Source organism: Panthera leo, assembly GCF_018350215.1.
Source record: "Panthera leo isolate Ple1 chromosome E1 unlocalized genomic scaffold, P.leo_Ple1_pat1.1 chrE1_random_Un_scaffold_57, whole genome shotgun sequence".
NCBI lineage: Eukaryota > Metazoa > Chordata > Mammalia > Carnivora > Felidae > Panthera > Panthera leo.
The window spans coordinates 1-15,980 of NW_024962228.1; the positions used below are offsets into that span (position 1 = coordinate 1).

The 15,980-nt window shown below is 46.9% G+C and overlaps 1 protein-coding gene across 1 annotated transcript in view; it reads right to left on the bottom strand.

Annotated features, from left to right (window-relative positions):
• Positions 1-9,482: 9,482 nt before the first annotated feature.
• The window catches only part of LOC122212785 (leucine-rich repeat-containing protein 37A2-like), a 50,195-nt gene continuing 43,697 nt past the window's right edge, over positions 9,483-15,980 (bottom strand). The window contains exons 10-14 of the mRNA XM_042926753.1: positions 15,848-15,952; positions 11,620-11,669; positions 10,017-10,071; positions 9,795-9,937; positions 9,483-9,693 (exon numbers count right to left, since the gene is read on the bottom strand). Of these exons, the coding sequence (XP_042782687.1) occupies positions 9,591-9,693; positions 9,795-9,937; positions 10,017-10,071; positions 11,620-11,669; positions 15,848-15,952 (456 nt within the window). The 3' untranslated portion in view covers positions 9,483-9,590. The remainder of the gene's footprint in view (positions 9,694-9,794; positions 9,938-10,016; positions 10,072-11,619; positions 11,670-15,847; positions 15,953-15,980) is intronic.

Below are 15,980 nucleotides of genomic sequence, written 5' to 3' on the forward strand. Positions count from 1 at the left end.
GTTTTCATAGGCCCCTCGAGATGGCACCAGAGATAGAAACTTCTAAGTTTGATTGGTGGTTAGAAAAGAGAAGTAAATCACAACACGCTGAGGCCCCTCCGCCTCAGGCAGAGGGGCCAGAGTGTGTGACTTCCGGGAAGTTCCCCAAACTATCTGAGCCTCAGTTCCTCATCTGTAAAATGGGGAAAATATCAAGTTGCCACGAGGATTAAAATAAGATAATATCCTCAGGACGGTTTCTGGTCTGAAGTAAGCACTTGAGGATAACTAGCTAATATTATTATTATTAATATTATTATTATTGTTACAGTTTTTGGCTAATTCGTACCTACCCAGTTCAGTCAGATCTCCGTTTTCTAACTGGTCTTTGAGCACTGGAGTGAGAGCCTCTCTTGTTTGAACCCCAGATGTATGCTTACTTGGTCTCTGACCGAAATCATCTAAGCAGAACTAATGCCACCATTTCTTTTGAAACCGGAATAGGTAATGTTCTCATGGCTTCTGTTGCAGGAAGCTGGTTCTTCCCACTCTCTTTAAAAAATGGATTTAAAGGGTTCGTAAAAATTATGTGTCAATTCTATCTCAATAAAGTTGGACACAAATACAGCTTTGAGGTGCCGTTGACAAAAGAATGGACTCTTTAAGCCTCCCAAATGTTATCACACATAGTTTACAGTTCAAATAGTACGAAATGAAGTGGTGAGGAAACAGAATGACCCGCAGCAGCTTCTTGCCTCGACCATCCCCACCCTCCTGGGCCAGCTCGCCAGTCCTCGGTCCTCCTTACCTCTCGCTGGATCTTCTGGTGCTTATCTCCACCTATCTTGTGTTTCTAGCTCTTAATTCTTCCATTTAAAAGAGTTTTTTAATTTTTTTTTTTTTTTTTGAAAGAGAGAGAAGGAGAGAGAGAATCCCAAGCAGGCTCTGCGCTGTCAACACAAAGTCCGATGCGGGGCTCGAACCCACGAACCGTGAAATCGTGACCTGAGCTGACGTCAGACGCTCAACCGACTGAGCCACCCAGGTGCTCTGATTCATCCATTTTAGACACTATCTGTGGACTTCCTAGCAACACAGGCAAGGAGTTAGGTCTTTAACACCCCCCCCACCCATTCCATTCTTGGGGTTTAGTTTTGTCACTCTTGCCCCATGATTGATAGTGGTTGCAGAATTGTGACTAGGTAAGCATTGTTCACCGCAGAGCTTGCTCATGTAGTCCGATGGCACTCGTTTCTGTCCCCTGACCCCCCGGGGTTTAAATTTCTTCTCCTTCTCTTTCTGTGCTGCCCGCCACGATCACTCCTCCACTCCGCTCCAGTGCTCTGGCATGACAGTTAGTGCCGTTTCCCTCGGCTACCTCCTTGACCTGTCATACGCTGCTGTCCTGGAACCTTCCTTCGCTGCTTCCTGGGCTGGGGTTTTCCTGGCTCCCTTCTCTTCTTGCTTTCTTTACTCTCTCTCTTAATCTGCAGTTAAGAATCCCTTTCTAATATTAAAAAATAGAATGGTCTTCGGACCTGCTCGTGATCGTAGGGATCCTTTCGATATCTATTAATTGGGACAAAAAATACAGAAAGACCAAAAGTTACTATGAAGGCACTCCTGCTCTTAAGTGAATTTGTGTTTTACTCACAATAGCATCTATGAACGTGTGAAAGCCTGTTCAAAGTTTAGGCTTAGGGTTAGTTCAATCTAGCCTCAATGTCTGGTCTTCCATTTGTCACCTCGCCCCCTCAACTTGCCGTGAGACAACCCCCTCTCTTGACTTTCTATTCAGTTCCTGTGCCCTAGCAGAGACTTAAGTACTGGTTTAAGGCCCACCTTGCAGGTGCACGCTGACCATGGCTGGCCAATCAGGGTCTCCTCCTGCCAGATACAGGGTCCAAGCAGACCAATCAGAGGCTTTTTGAAGACTGGCTTTCCTTTATGAGGCTTGCTCAACCTCAGTGGAGAGTTGGAGTTACTAACGACTATCTTTGCAGTCTTGGGGCATCCATCCTGAAGCCTGAAGCCGTCATGGAGGAAAGCACAACTGAGGGATAGTTGGGGAGAGAATGACGTTTGAGCGCTAGATGCGGCCAGCTTGAAGATCTTAGGCTTCCCGGTTATGTGAGCCGATACACCGTATGACATTTTTGGCTTAAGCATATTTTTAGTTGGATTTCTTTCACTGGGAGCATAAAGAGCGGCGACTGATATCCTGTCTTTGTGAACTTGGGCAGGTTATTTTACAAGCGGTGCGTACAGACTTGGACCGTGACAACGCAGCTCCCACTAGGTCCCCTATGGCTGCCCTGTTATCAGCCTGAGCCTGAGACAGCTTGACATTGAATAGCCCGTTTTAGGGACTGGAGGAAACGACTTACCATGAGTCACTGCCCTAAAATATGCTTTCTACCCACATGCCCGGTGCCTGGAATTCTGTGGTGATGGTGGCATTCCTCAGGGTTAACCATGGCTCTCTTCAAACGGTTCTCCTTTGGAGTGTGAAGTCTGCGATATTTAACTTGTGGAAGTCCTTTCTTCTGGAGGTCCCTCTGGCAGGCAGTGGATCCAGGATGCGGTGTAGACAGACCTCGGTACACATTCTCAGTTCCCAATGGCACAGTCCCTTTGCAGCTTTGCGGGCAAACCCCTAGCACTGTGTGCTGACCTTTAGGAGGTCAGTCTGTATCACATAAGGAATCCTACGCAGAGAGTGAAGAAATGGTCTCAGATTCACCCACAGTAATCTCCCTGAGTCAGCCCTGAGGGCAGGGCCTGGCCCTAGGCGTTGGGAAGAGGAAGGAGATGTGATTCTTGTCTTGTCAGGGCTCCTGACCTAATAGAGAAACTGCGGTTGAGTCTTCACATGGACGGACGCTGTCTTTCACTCTGCGCCATTCGTAGGTGACGCCTAGAAGAGCAGGGCCACCGTGTTGTAGCCTCTGACCCAGGACTCTGTCACATTCTGGGAGAGAGAATTATGGGCCCTCCCCGCATCCCCGCTCCTGCTGTGTCTCCTCGTGGCCACAGTGTACTTTCCCATCCCCTGGCTTGGGGCTTGGGGCTGGTTCCGTGCTTAGGCTCGAAGAGGCCCGATGGCTCTTTTGCTTGCTCTCTTACGCTTCTCTTGGGTAGCCGCTGCCTCTTCAGCCTGGGTCCCGGCAGCAACACAGGGAGAAAAGACCAGCAGTGAGAAGCAGCGCCGATCCAGCCAGCAGGGCATTAAAGTACAGCGGTAACGGCCAACCTGTGAGAATCGGTTTCCCAGCCTCCTCTGAGTTTTGAGGATGGTCTATTAGTTAGCACTGTTGTGGCAAAAGATAACAGATACATGGATTCCCTCCGTTATCAGGTTACGTACAGGTTCAGCTGCTGCAGTAGAGACCCAACACAACAGTGGTTAAGTGATTTTTTTTAATTCTTTTTTTTTAATCCTTTTTTTCGGGGGGCGGGGGGGAGAGTGCAAGCGGGGGAGGGGCAGAGAGAGTGGGGCAGAGGATCCAAAGCGGGCTCTGTGCTGACAGGCTGACAGCACAGAACCCGATGTGGGACTCAAACTCACGAACCCCGAGATCGTGACCTGAGCTGAAGTTGGATGCTTAACCGACTGAGCCACCCAGGCGCCCTTTAATTCCTTTGTTTTTAAATGTTTATTTATTTTTGAGACAGAGACAGAGATTGAGTGGGGGAAGGGCAGAGGGAGACACAAAGTCTGAAGCGGGCTCCAGGCTCCGAGCCGTCAGCACAGAGCCCGATGTGGGGCTTGAACCCACGAACGGTGAGATCCTGACCTGAGCCGAAGTCGGACACCTAACCGACTGAGCCACCCAGGCGCCCCAACAGTGGGTTAAATTAAAAAACAGCTTCTTGGGGGCACCCGGGTGGCTCAGTCGGTCAGGTGTCTGACTTTGGCTCAGGTCACGATCTTGCCGTTCATGGGTTCGAGCCCCACGTCGGGATGTGTGCGGACGGCTCAGAGCCTGGAGCCTGCTTCACGTTCTGTGTCTCCCTCTCTCTCTGCCCCTCCCCTGCTCATGCTCTGTCTCTGTCTCTCAAAAATAAGTAAACATTGAAAAGAAATTTTTTTAAGAAGCAGCTTCTTGATCTCTCATATGATAATCCGGTTAAGTACTGGATCTGGGGCTGGTTCGGTGGCTCTTATGTCAGGGAGCCAGGCTCCTTCTGTTTTCCTGCTCTACCACCCTGGGGTGTAGCCCTCATCCAGACGAGGCCTTTGTACCGTTGAAATCTTCATTTCCTCCACAGTGTGGCGCCAGACCGCTCTCTGCCGCTGCCCTGGAAACACACGCAGCCTAAGCACCATTCCTGCCTCTGCTCTGGGCCTCGGGACTTTTCTTCTTCTTGAATGAGTGTGCTCCCGCCCCCCAGCTGGTGCTCCACGCCATCCCCCAGGTCTCAACAACATACCCCCACCACGGACCACAGGAGCCAGAGCTGGTCGTGCCTGGTGGTCCTCAGGACTGAGAGGCCCTGACCTCCGTGGGGGCAGGAGCCGGCCAGCATGACCACCAGTCGGGACTCCCAGGTTAAGAATCCAGTTGAGCCTCCTGGTCATCCTCAATCTGCTCTGCCCTTCGTCTCCCACCCCCAAATCCCTGCCGACCTCCAGCCCTGAAGAAGCCGGAGAACCTCTGCTTCCCCCACCTCCCCGTCCGCCTTGTCCTACTTCAGTCGTTTGGTGAGCATAAAAAGGCCTGTCAAAGTGGTCCCTCTGTTTGGGGGATGGGCTCAGGAGGGGTGGGCATGTGGGTTCGGAGGGTGACAGATTCTTTCTCCAAATGCTCGCCAGGCTCCTCCGAGCCCTCTTCTTGATTCGACCTTGCTTGGCCTGTGAAGGCGAACAAACACGGACGTGGTTGCTGGCAGCTCGTGGCCGCATCCCTAGTAGGACCCTAGCCTCCCTTAAAGTGCCTGCCTGCAAAACTCCTGGCTGTCTAAAGGATTGGCTGCTGAGTCCAGCCAATGCCTGAAGATCGGGCCCCTGTCTCCCAGCTTCTGTGAGAGGGCAGGAGCTTAACTTTGAGAAGTGTCAGCAAAGCCAGATGGGTCTCATATGGGCCAGCGTCGCCTTCCTGCTTTTTGTCATCTTTCACTTCTGATCATAGAGCCCCCCACTCATTCCCTTCCCTAGTCCCTCATTCTCCCTGTGAAATACCCCATCACCTCTGTAATAATCCCAGTCGGGTGCCTGCTCACGATGAACCCTTTCCCCTACGGCACTGCAATACTATGTTACTGACTGAAATCTGTCTGGATTACTTTAAGTAGTGTCTGCTTTTGTTTGTTTTCATCAGGGGAGGTGTGCAGGATCAGCCTTTTAATTTTTTTATTTTTAATATTTATTTTTGAGAGAGAGGCAGGGTGCAAGCAGGGGGGTGGGGGAGGGGCAGAGAGCGAGTTAGACACAGACTCCAAAGCGGGCTCCAGGCTCCGCGCTGTCAGCACAGAGCCCGACGTGGGGCTCAAACCCAAGAACCGTGAGATCATGACCTGAGCCGAAGTCGGTCGCTCAACTGACTGAACCACCCAGGTGCCCCAACAGCCTTTGAAATTAAATTATTTTCAGGATCAGCTTTTTAAGTAAGCATCCCAGGGATGTTTGCGTATAGAGGTCCAAAGGCTGTATTTTGAGAAATCATGTTTCCCTGTGGAGATCTTTTCTCTGGCAGCCCTTTTGAATGGGGGCTATGTTTTCTCAGATACTGCATTGCCAATAGTCCATCCAGCTTTAATTCCAGTGAGAACGTTCCAGAGATGAAACTAAGAATCAACGCCAGGCGCTTCTCCAGTCACCTCTGGGGTTGAGTGTATGTCGTCAGCATCTAGCGCCTCACCTGCTGCCCAGCTAGAATGACACCTTTCAGGGTTTCTGACTTAGGAACACGACCACCAGGTTACTCCACGTGGACACCACCCCCCTTTTACAAAGCCTTTGAACACCCACCCATCAGGAGGGGTTTGCTGGATGATGTTGGTTGGCTCTTGACACCCATTTCTAGCCCCTTCTTTGCAGGTCCTGGAAACCCACGAACCATCGTTGACAGATTCCCTCGACAGCAGAATTGTGCCAATAAAGCGTACCTGTGTGAAATTTGGAAGGCGGAGGTGGAAGGAGGTGGAAGCCATGCTTTTCTCCTCTGTAGCAGCAGACATGCGGGCCGAATGTTGGAGTCCATACTCCCCACCAGTCAGGCTTGGGGCCATGGGGCTGTAGTGACCCCGGCAGCGGCTTCCCGAAGTTTCCTGACCGAGTGGCAGCAGCAGCTTTGAATCTATGGAGAGCAACTGTGGTAAAGTAACCTGAGAGCTAGTGGTGCGATTCCCCCCTGGCCCTGACCTTCACCACCGCGAGCCCCACCAGTGGTGAGCACCAATTGCTTGTATGACCTTTGTGTGTGTGTGTGTGTTTGAAATATCTAGAATGGTTTGTTTTCCTGGCTATGGTAGTTTTAAAATATGTTCACAAAACTGAGGGTTGATGGGGGGTGGGAGGGAGGGGAGGGTTGGGGATGGGTATTGCGCCTGGGTGGCTCAGTTGGTTGAGCGTCTGACTTTGGCTCAGGTCATGGTCTCACCATTCATGGCTTCGGGCCCCGCATTGGGCTCTGTGCTGACAGCTCAGAGCCTGGAGCCTGCTTCAGATTCTGTGTCTCCCTCTCTCTCTTGTTCTCTCTTCAAAATAAACATTAAAAAAGATGTTTTTTGAGGAATAAATGTTTATTGTTGTTTTTAAAAAATTTTTTTAAATGTTTATTTTGGAGAGAGAAAGAGACAGAGACATAGAGTGCGAGTGGAGGGGTGGCAGAGAGGGTCATAATCTCGTGGTTGGTTCATGGGTTCGAGACCCGCATCGGGCTCTGTGCTGACAGCTCAGAGCCTGGAGCCTGCTTCATATTCTGTGTCTCCCTCTCTCTCTGCCCGCATGCTCTGTCTCTCTCTCTCCCTCTCTCTCAAAAATAAACATTAAAAAAATTAAAAGAAATACGGCAAGGTAGCATTTGAGACTGATAAGTATTGTGCAAATTTGAGGTCGTGTTATAGAAACAACATTTTCTAAGCTTCACTTTATGAACCACATTTGAGCTAATGGAAATATTCCAAAATAGGAGAATGGAGTTGCCTGGAATCCCGGCCCACACTTCGGGAAGCCCAACTATGCACAGATGGGTCTTCTTGGTTTCTCGTCAGCTCTGTCTCTGTGTCCACCTCTCTTCTTCAAAAAGTCACCACCGGCCCCCGCTCCACCCAGCTCATGAAGGAGTTTGAGCTGGCATGAGGAGTTTCTGCCCTTGTGACCTAAGAGTGACTAAAGGGCCTAGTACTGCGCCTGGCTCAAAGCAGGTGCTCAACAAACAGTAGCGGCCACCATCCTCATCGTTATAATTATTGATTCTTTGATGGTAACCATGGCTTAGACGTCTCTGTACCCCTGCACCCTGCAGCAGGGCAGTATAACCGTCAGCAGGCTTTGGAGTTAACAGGCCTGGATTAAACCCCTACCTGGCAGTTTTGGATTTGCGGCCTTGGGCACCTGAACAGGGTACCTACATCCTTTAAGCCCTGTCCCCTTATCTGCCAGATGGGGATAATAAAGTATGTTTTCACGGACTGTTGGGCTAAATTAAGACTGCAAAACACCCAACCCAGGCCTTGACACCAAGTAAGCAAATAGTAAACTAGGTGCTGCTGCCGCTTCCGATTACTGTTACTCTCTAGTCTTGTGCTTTCAACACAGTTATTTGTTGGCTCACTGAAGTCACCACACAGAGACAGACACTTGGTGGCCGTTCTCACTAAAACGCTGGGGGAACGGGAGCAGGCACCAGGAGAACAGGTGTCCTTGCCCAGCAGCAGCAAACTAATAAAGCCGAAGAGGCACTGATGGGCCAATCACCCCGCTTGGAACCGTTCCTACCAACCCTGCCAAACCTGCTGGGCTGTGCCCCAGTCCTACTGTCCCCTCGGGGGACTCTGTTGGTGGCCAGCGGTTGGTGCCATATTCCATCACCTATCGCTAAGCCACCAGCATTTATTTGGGGGCATTTAAAGAGATTGTCAGGGGCGCCTGGGCGGCTCAGTCGGTTAAGCATCCGACTCTTGACTTCAGCTCAGGCTGTGATCTCACGGTCGTAAGATCGAGTCCCTCGCATCGGGTTCCACACTGAGCACACAGCCCGCTTGGGACTCTTTCTCTCCCTCTCTCTCTGCCCCTCCCCCCTTGCTCTCTTTCAAAATAAACAGACATTAAGAAAAGAGATTATCAAACCTTGTTAATTCAGGATTTCTTTTATTCACTACTGTATTTTGACTCTGACGTCCTTTTTCTAAAACCTGTCATTCATGTACTCAGAAAGCATAGATGACTTCATTATTTTTAATGTTTATCTATTTTTGAGAGACAGTGTGTGAGCTGGGGGGAGGGACAGAGAGAAAGGGAGACAGAGGATCTGAAGTGGGCTCTGTGCTGACAGCAGAGAGCCCAATGCAGGGCTCAAACTCCCACACCATGAGGTCACGACCTGAGCCAAAGTCGGATGCTCACTGGACTGAGCCACCCAGGCACCCCGACTCCTCCCAACATCCTAAATGTGACTGGTTAACGCCCTCCTCTGCAGAAGTGGAGGGATGTTTGCGTCTTCTGCACGTTGTGCTGCATTATCTCTTGGAATCGTGCAGCCCTGATCTGAGCTGGGTAGGAAAGCAGTGGTAGGTGTGGTGCTGGGCTGAACTGGAGAGAGCCCAGCCGCACGCATCCGACCCTCAGTGGGGTCAGCAGAGGCTAGTGGGGTACAGGTGAACAGTAAGTGCCCCCACCAATAAGTTTTCTGAAATAAAGGCCTGAGCAGGGCAGTCCTGGGTAATTACTGCTCTCACACATTCTTTAACCCTCCAGCATCTCCCTGCTAGCTCTCTGAGGGTGGGGACTTTTTTTTTTTTTTTTTTTTAAAGAAAACAAACAAAAAAACCCAATGGGAATTATCTACTAGCTTGTAAGGTTGAGGAACACCCTACTTCCAACTACACATTTTGTGTCTGAGTTTGAGCTCTTGGGAAGAAAGACAGGCCTCAGCCCTACAGTGGAGGTCGGCTCAGCGATCCAAATATTCTGGCAACCCCAAAGACCTCACAGAGGGGCCAGAGAGAGATGATCCTCTATGGGCAGGGGGTCAAGCGCGTTGTGAATAACTGGTATTTGGTGAGCCAGGGGAGAGAGCACCAGAATAGGCTGTTAATTAACTTAATAGTCTAAGCCCCTTGAAGATACGTTTTCCAGTTTCCAGAGACTGACCGTATCAGGGAAATGACGGAAAGATGCCCCGTTCACCCTACTTTGCCCATACTGTGTCTTGTGGAAATACTGGCTACCACGAGGGACTCTGGCTTCAGTCCTGCTTCTCTCGCCTGTGGCCCCTGTTGTCTGTAGATAAATATTTAACCGTTTACGTTTTAATTCCTTACCACGTGGCTAGAATTGGTTATGGATTTATACATTTTAATATGAGAAAAACAAGTATTTTATAAGCAATGCTGAGAAGCCAGTATCGGAAAGTAAACTTTGTAGGTGGCCTGAGGCAGGACGGCGTTCACTCTGTGACAATCTCACATGCTGTCTCACTCTCGTCACCCAGCTCTTCAGTAGTGGAATCTGTGGTCCGAGTCTTCTCTGCTGTGGCTTTGCCAGCCTCCCTGGGAAAAGGAGAAGAATGCCAAGGCTTTGACTCTCGAAAGGAACAATTCAACTCTTCATAATTTCCTCGTTTTAGAGAAAATCTTCCCCAATCACGTACCCTAGTTCCATCTTGAAAATCTCATCTTCATCAGAAGAATCCTTGTCGTGTAGCTTCTGTGCCATGTTTTTCTTGCGTGTGGCATTGAGGGGTCTGTACATGTCCCTAAGCCAAAGTGGCTGCCTTCTCCAGAAAAAGCCCTCCTAGAAAACAGAAAGGACAACGTTAGGTCTGTTTCCCCTGCCTTCTCCAGCCACGGTACTTTATCCTCCTCAGATTTACCTGATTGTCACTTTCCTCTGAGCATCTCTTACGCAGCAGAGATCCAAAGAAGCCCCTTGAAGGAAACACACACACACAGACAATTAGTGATTCGTACCATTTTCCATGCCTCTCACAATGTATTTCTCCAGTCTTATTAGCAAGCAAAATCAACACAGACCTGGGATCTCAGAAATAATTCCATACATGCTGGGCTTTCAGAATTTTCCTGTGTCTGTCCATAATGGCCCCACAGTGTCCCTGGGAGACCTTTGTATGTAACTTGACATGAAGTATAGGCAGGATTTTCACCCTGCTCACCTTCTGGCCCTTGGCCAAGTGCCCTTGTGCAGTCAACAAACTGGGTGACCACACGGCAGAAGCACCTAACTCTCTCCAGAAGCATTTTACATCAGTCCCCGCCAGGCTTAGCCTCACAGGCATCATTTGCTGGCGGGTGGGGAGGTGTTTCTATTTTCCTAGCTGCTTTACCTTACAAGATGAATCGCACCGAGTGAATGCCTGAGTCCAACCAGCAGTTATCTAGCTCACTGACTTTCACACTGCAGGCAGATGAGTGAGTGAGTCGTGAAATCACCTGAAAACACACGGCTAGCGCTAAAACACAAAATACTCTTTTTGAATACAAATGGAATAGGGGGTACCTGGGTGGCTCAGTCAGGTGAGCAGCCCAAGTCTCGATTTTGCCTCAAGTGATGATCTCACAGATTGTGACATCGAGCCCTGTGTCTGGCTCTGTGCTGATAGTGTAGAACCTGCTTGGGATTCTCTCTCTCTCTCTCTCTCTCTCTCTCTCTCTCTCTGCTCCACCCTCCCCCCCAAATAAATAATAAACTTAAAAAAAACAGAACAGAAAGAATCAGAGTGTATGGTAAGTTTGTTTTAGAAGGTACTTATGTCTATACGGTATGTGTGCACTGAGTTGTGACATAAAATGCAGTTCACAGCCCAAGAACAGTGTAGTCAGAGACGTGCCCAACTGGAAAGGAACCATCTTCTTTCTGGTTCTAGTGGTACTAGTGATACAACCGTCCGGCAAGATATCTTCCTTTTCTCCTTCTCCATCTCATTATTATAAAAGGAAGAGATAAATGATTATCTAAGGTCTCTCCCAGTTCAAATTCTATTGGGTCTGGATAAAGGGAATGGAGAGCGGGGCCTCGAAAACCAGAAGGAGGAAGAAGGAAGTTTTCCCCCTACTTTACGGGAGGGACTCATGTATTCTACCTTCCATCATGCTTGAAGACTAGCCCCTTCACCCCACGACTTTTGGCCCTCCCTATCCCTTCTCCAGAGCCTCTGAGAAGGTCTGTGGCCAGGCCTGATGCCCACCGCCAGCGGGAACGGGTCTGAACATTTCCACCCCCGTCCCCCCACGATCTTTCTTTAAAGGTCTAGTGAGCAGGTGCTCTGTGCCAGTCCCATTCTAACTCGGGTTTGGCTGGGCAGCTAACTTTGCTGGATCCAGGCAAAGCATTAGGCCAAATATGTATTCTTTCTGCCTTTGGTGATTTCCTGGCTGTAAAACAAGGGGATTGAAATAGATGAGTTTGAAAATCTAGTTCTAAAATTCTACTTTAACGATTGCCAGACTAATATTTACCTTGAGCTTCCTTCTTTACCTTCCTTGGCTGCTGTTCTATGAGAATAAATCTGTTTTGGAAGAAAACATGATCACAGTTACCCATCACAATAACCACTCCCTCCACATCTTTATTCATTCCTTTGCATTTTAGGTCTTATCTACCCAGTGAGATGATAACTTTTCCTAGGACAGGAATTTGTTGAATAGTCCTTTGACTCTTCAATAACACCTAACTCGCGTGCAGCTGGTAATACATTTTACTGACTGCCTCAGATAACATTCAACAGGTAATTCCTAATAAAAATTCTTGGGAGGAGGAAAAGAAAAGTGTCTACCAGAAACCTAAACAGCAGCACTGTTTTAAAATCAAGGACAAGAGTAGGATGTCTGTTATCACTGCTGCTATTCATTGGTGTTGAGGAGGTCCTAACTGATGCACTGGGGAAAAATGGAGTCGTGGAAAGGAAGAACTAAGACATATTTGCATATGAAATTACAGACAAACTAAAAGGCCCAAGAGAATCAACTAAAATTTTGTTGGAAGAAACATGAGAATTCAGCAAGATGGCTAGATATATATAAAATCAAGAGATCAACATGTAAACCTCAATGACTTTCCTATGTTCCATAAATAATTAATCAAAAGACGGAAGAATTATCCCATTTACAATTATCAATAAAAAGGCATAAAGTACCTAGGAATAAACTTAGCAAAGAATGGGTAAGACCTATGAGATGAAAACACTAAAGCTCTTCTGAAGGACATTAAGAAGAAACGAATACGTGATGTGAGACACTATTTTCCGAGAATAGTGTAAAGATGTCAGTTCCCTTCAAATTAACCTACAAATTCGGGGCAATCCCATTCAAATCCCAAGACAGTTTTTCAAACAAAAACTGGCCAGCTGACATTTGGTAGAGAAAATGTGCAAGCATAGCTACAAAATGGATGAAGAAGATCACAGAGCAGACGTTAAAATACGTTCTTACAGAGCAACTGCAGTTAAGTATGTAGCGTGATACTGATACAGGAAAAGAAAACCAGGTTGATAGAATAGAGTCCAGATAACACTAGTATTTTGGATCCATGAAGAAAGAATGAACCATTCAATAAAAGATTTTAAAGTAACTGGATCTTTATGCAAGGGAAAAAAGTTAGATCCCCTACCTCGACCGTACCAAAACACCAGACAGATTCCATACAGATTAAAAATAAATAAATCACAACAAATATTATAAGAGTACAGAAGAAAATATCAGAGACTATTTTTATACCATGAGGCGAAAAGGCCTTGTTAACGAGGCCCATGTCCCATAAGCCATGAGGCAGATATGGTGACGGACTGTCCACACCCCCTGTTCATCGTAGTCCTTGCCCCCTTGATCCCCTGGATTGTTTGTCCTCTTCCTGTTGATTTATAAAACTCTCTTCATATGAAATATATTAATCCTTTCAAGGGCTTTCACTGAATTTCAATGTTTCAAATATTTGTCAGTGTTTTTATCGTGAAGGAGACGGAACAGTGGGATAGGAGCACAGGCTGACTGCAGGCACAGCTGGGTTCTGCTTTGGGTTTTGCCACAGGGGCCTTAAGCTGATCCCCTTCTATGTAGGAAAGAAGGATGGTGATATCATCCTCACAGGACTGTGGGGATTAAATCAGATGTCTGGTTTATTCCAAGCAGAAATCAGACAAGACGATCAAATCTATCAAATGTTTCTGCATGTGGTATCAGGTCACAAAGCTTTTTCTCACCACAAGATTATAAAAGTATTGATTCTGTTTTCTTCTAGCACTTTGATGGGTTCCTGTTTCTCTTTTTTTACATGTACTGAAATATGTTTTTTTAAGGTGAGAAATAGGGATCTGTTGTTATTTTCCTCCCAAATAATTAAGCAGTTGTTCTATTACCATTTATTTATTTTCTTCCACTGATTTGAATACTAAAAGGTAACATTTCAATGTTTATTTATTTATTTTTGAGAGCGACAGAGAGAGAGGGTAAGAGTGAGAGAGGGGCAAAGAGAGAGAGACACACACACAGAATCCAGAGCAGGCTCCAGGTTCTGAGCTGTCAGCACAGAGCCCAACACAGGGCTCGAACTCCTGAACCATGAAATTATGACCTGAGCCAAAGTAGGACGCTTAACCAACTGAGCCACCCAGGCGCCTCTAAAAGGTAACATTTTAAAAGTCCTAGTCACCCACGGATCTGTCTATTGCTGGACTCTGTAGGCTACTTCACATAAATATTACGTTGCATTATTCCTCATTGTGAAATTGACACAATGCCTCATCTCTTCCTTTGAACATCATTATTGTCCACTACAGGAAAAAAACTGCATGGTCTCTGACCTCAAAAAGTGTATCATCTAAGTAGGGAGAGGAAATAATGAAACCACATAAAAAAATATAAACACAAGGTTAAACCACATAGGAATTTAAAACAGCAATAGGAGTTTATAGAACTTCCCAAAAGCAAAAGGCTGCAGGCCACCTCAAGATGCAGAGTACTGACTGGACAATGGCCAATGATTTCTCTTCCCAGAGGTCATGGTAAGTTGACCCCACGCTAGTTCCTAGGCTCTTAGGCTGAGAAATCAGACTCTGATCTCATCAAGAGAGAACGCACTTCTTTCTGCATGGAGGCAATATCACCTTACCAATGTCACAGGATTGATCAAAATCAGAATGTCAGGTCATGACTTGACAATAAGGAAAACATCCATTCCACCCATTCCACAGATAGGGCATCTGTGTCCACATGATTGGGACTCCTGTCTCCTGTGGAGACAGGCCTCTGTGGCACACTGAAGTATAATCAGAAGGCTATTTGGTGAGAAGAGAAGTGGAAGAAAAGTAATTAGCTGAATCCAGTGTTTCATGGAAAGGACGGAGGTAGCTAGATCCATCCATCTGCCCCGCGGGCACAGCCCGGCTGGTGGGCCTGACTCTCATCTGCTGCCTGAGGTGCCATCTCTACTCTTAGGCAAGGCTAGGTGGGCACTGCCCATGTTGGTCTCTTCCTCACCATTTCTATGCTTTTACTACTGACCAACCCTCCAGAAGACAGACATGTTTCTCCTTAGCAGTTAATACATCCAGTCAGGTTTTACTCAAGTCTGATAGACCAGGAAGCCTTACATATCTCTGCTCTGATCCATGACCCTGATATTTCTCTCTTGAGGAGCTGCCTTTTAACAAACTGTTTAGCATATTTTTGTTATCAGGGGAGGGGAATGCGTCACTGCAGACCCTAAGAAATGGTGACAATCTCACAGAAGGACTAGGTCCAGGAGTATTACAGTATTCGGGGAAGGCTTTGTGAAGAAAGATGAACTCGAGTTGGCTTTTGAAGGCTCACGGGACTTCCACCAGCAGAGTGAAATAAAGGAATTTCAAGTGGGCAAAGTCACCAACAAAAGTAGGAATGGGCATGGTCTGACTAGGGGATGGTGAGGGGCTGCTTTGGCTGAAATGGAGGGTTGCCATGACAGATGGCAATATAGATATAGATATAGATATATATAGATAGATAGATATAGATATAGATATATAATAAGCATATGTATATTTGAATAAATATATTGAATATATATTCAATTCATACATAATTGAATAAAAGGTAAACAGGCAAGCTCCAGGAATAGGCAACTGTAATTATGACACGCTCTGAGTAGCCTGATGCAGGATTTTAGCTGCAGGGTTTTAACTGAACCTGTTTACACAATGCCTTGCGAAGTGGAGGAGAGAGCTGTAGGCACATCTAATTAATCAACAAGATGACACTTTTATCTCTAAGCCATGCCCTTTCTTCCAAGATGACTGATAGCTCCATGAGGGTGAAGACTATTTCTCTCTCATCATTTTAGCCAACGAGGAAAGAAATCAGTGGTAGTAGGAGGATGACTGGTGAGTGCATCGAATCGACATCATTTTTTTGAGTTGAAGAAATTTTACTATCATGTCAACTGTGGCCTTCTTAGACCTAATGTCTCAGAACAAGCTAATGGCTTGTTATCTTGGTTACAATCCACAGATGTCTCCCGGCAGTGGGGTTCCTTTTAAAATCCCTGGAATATACTTTGCAATAAAAGGACAAAGCATATCTCAGTCCTCCAGACTGAAGAGGGATATCACGTCGTGATAGGTGGGAAAGTGGCTTTGATTTTCAGTTTGTGGGTTCTGAATCTACTGTAAAGAAGGAATATAGTCTGGGAATCGGAATTAATTGTTGTCCTTACCTCAATGAGACAGAACACTATGATCAAAATCATCACTACTACAGTCACAGATATTGCCAAGATGAGTTTGTTGTTATAGCCATAGCCTGGAACTTCTTTTGTGAGCTAAAAAAAAGGGAAAGAACAATTTTTT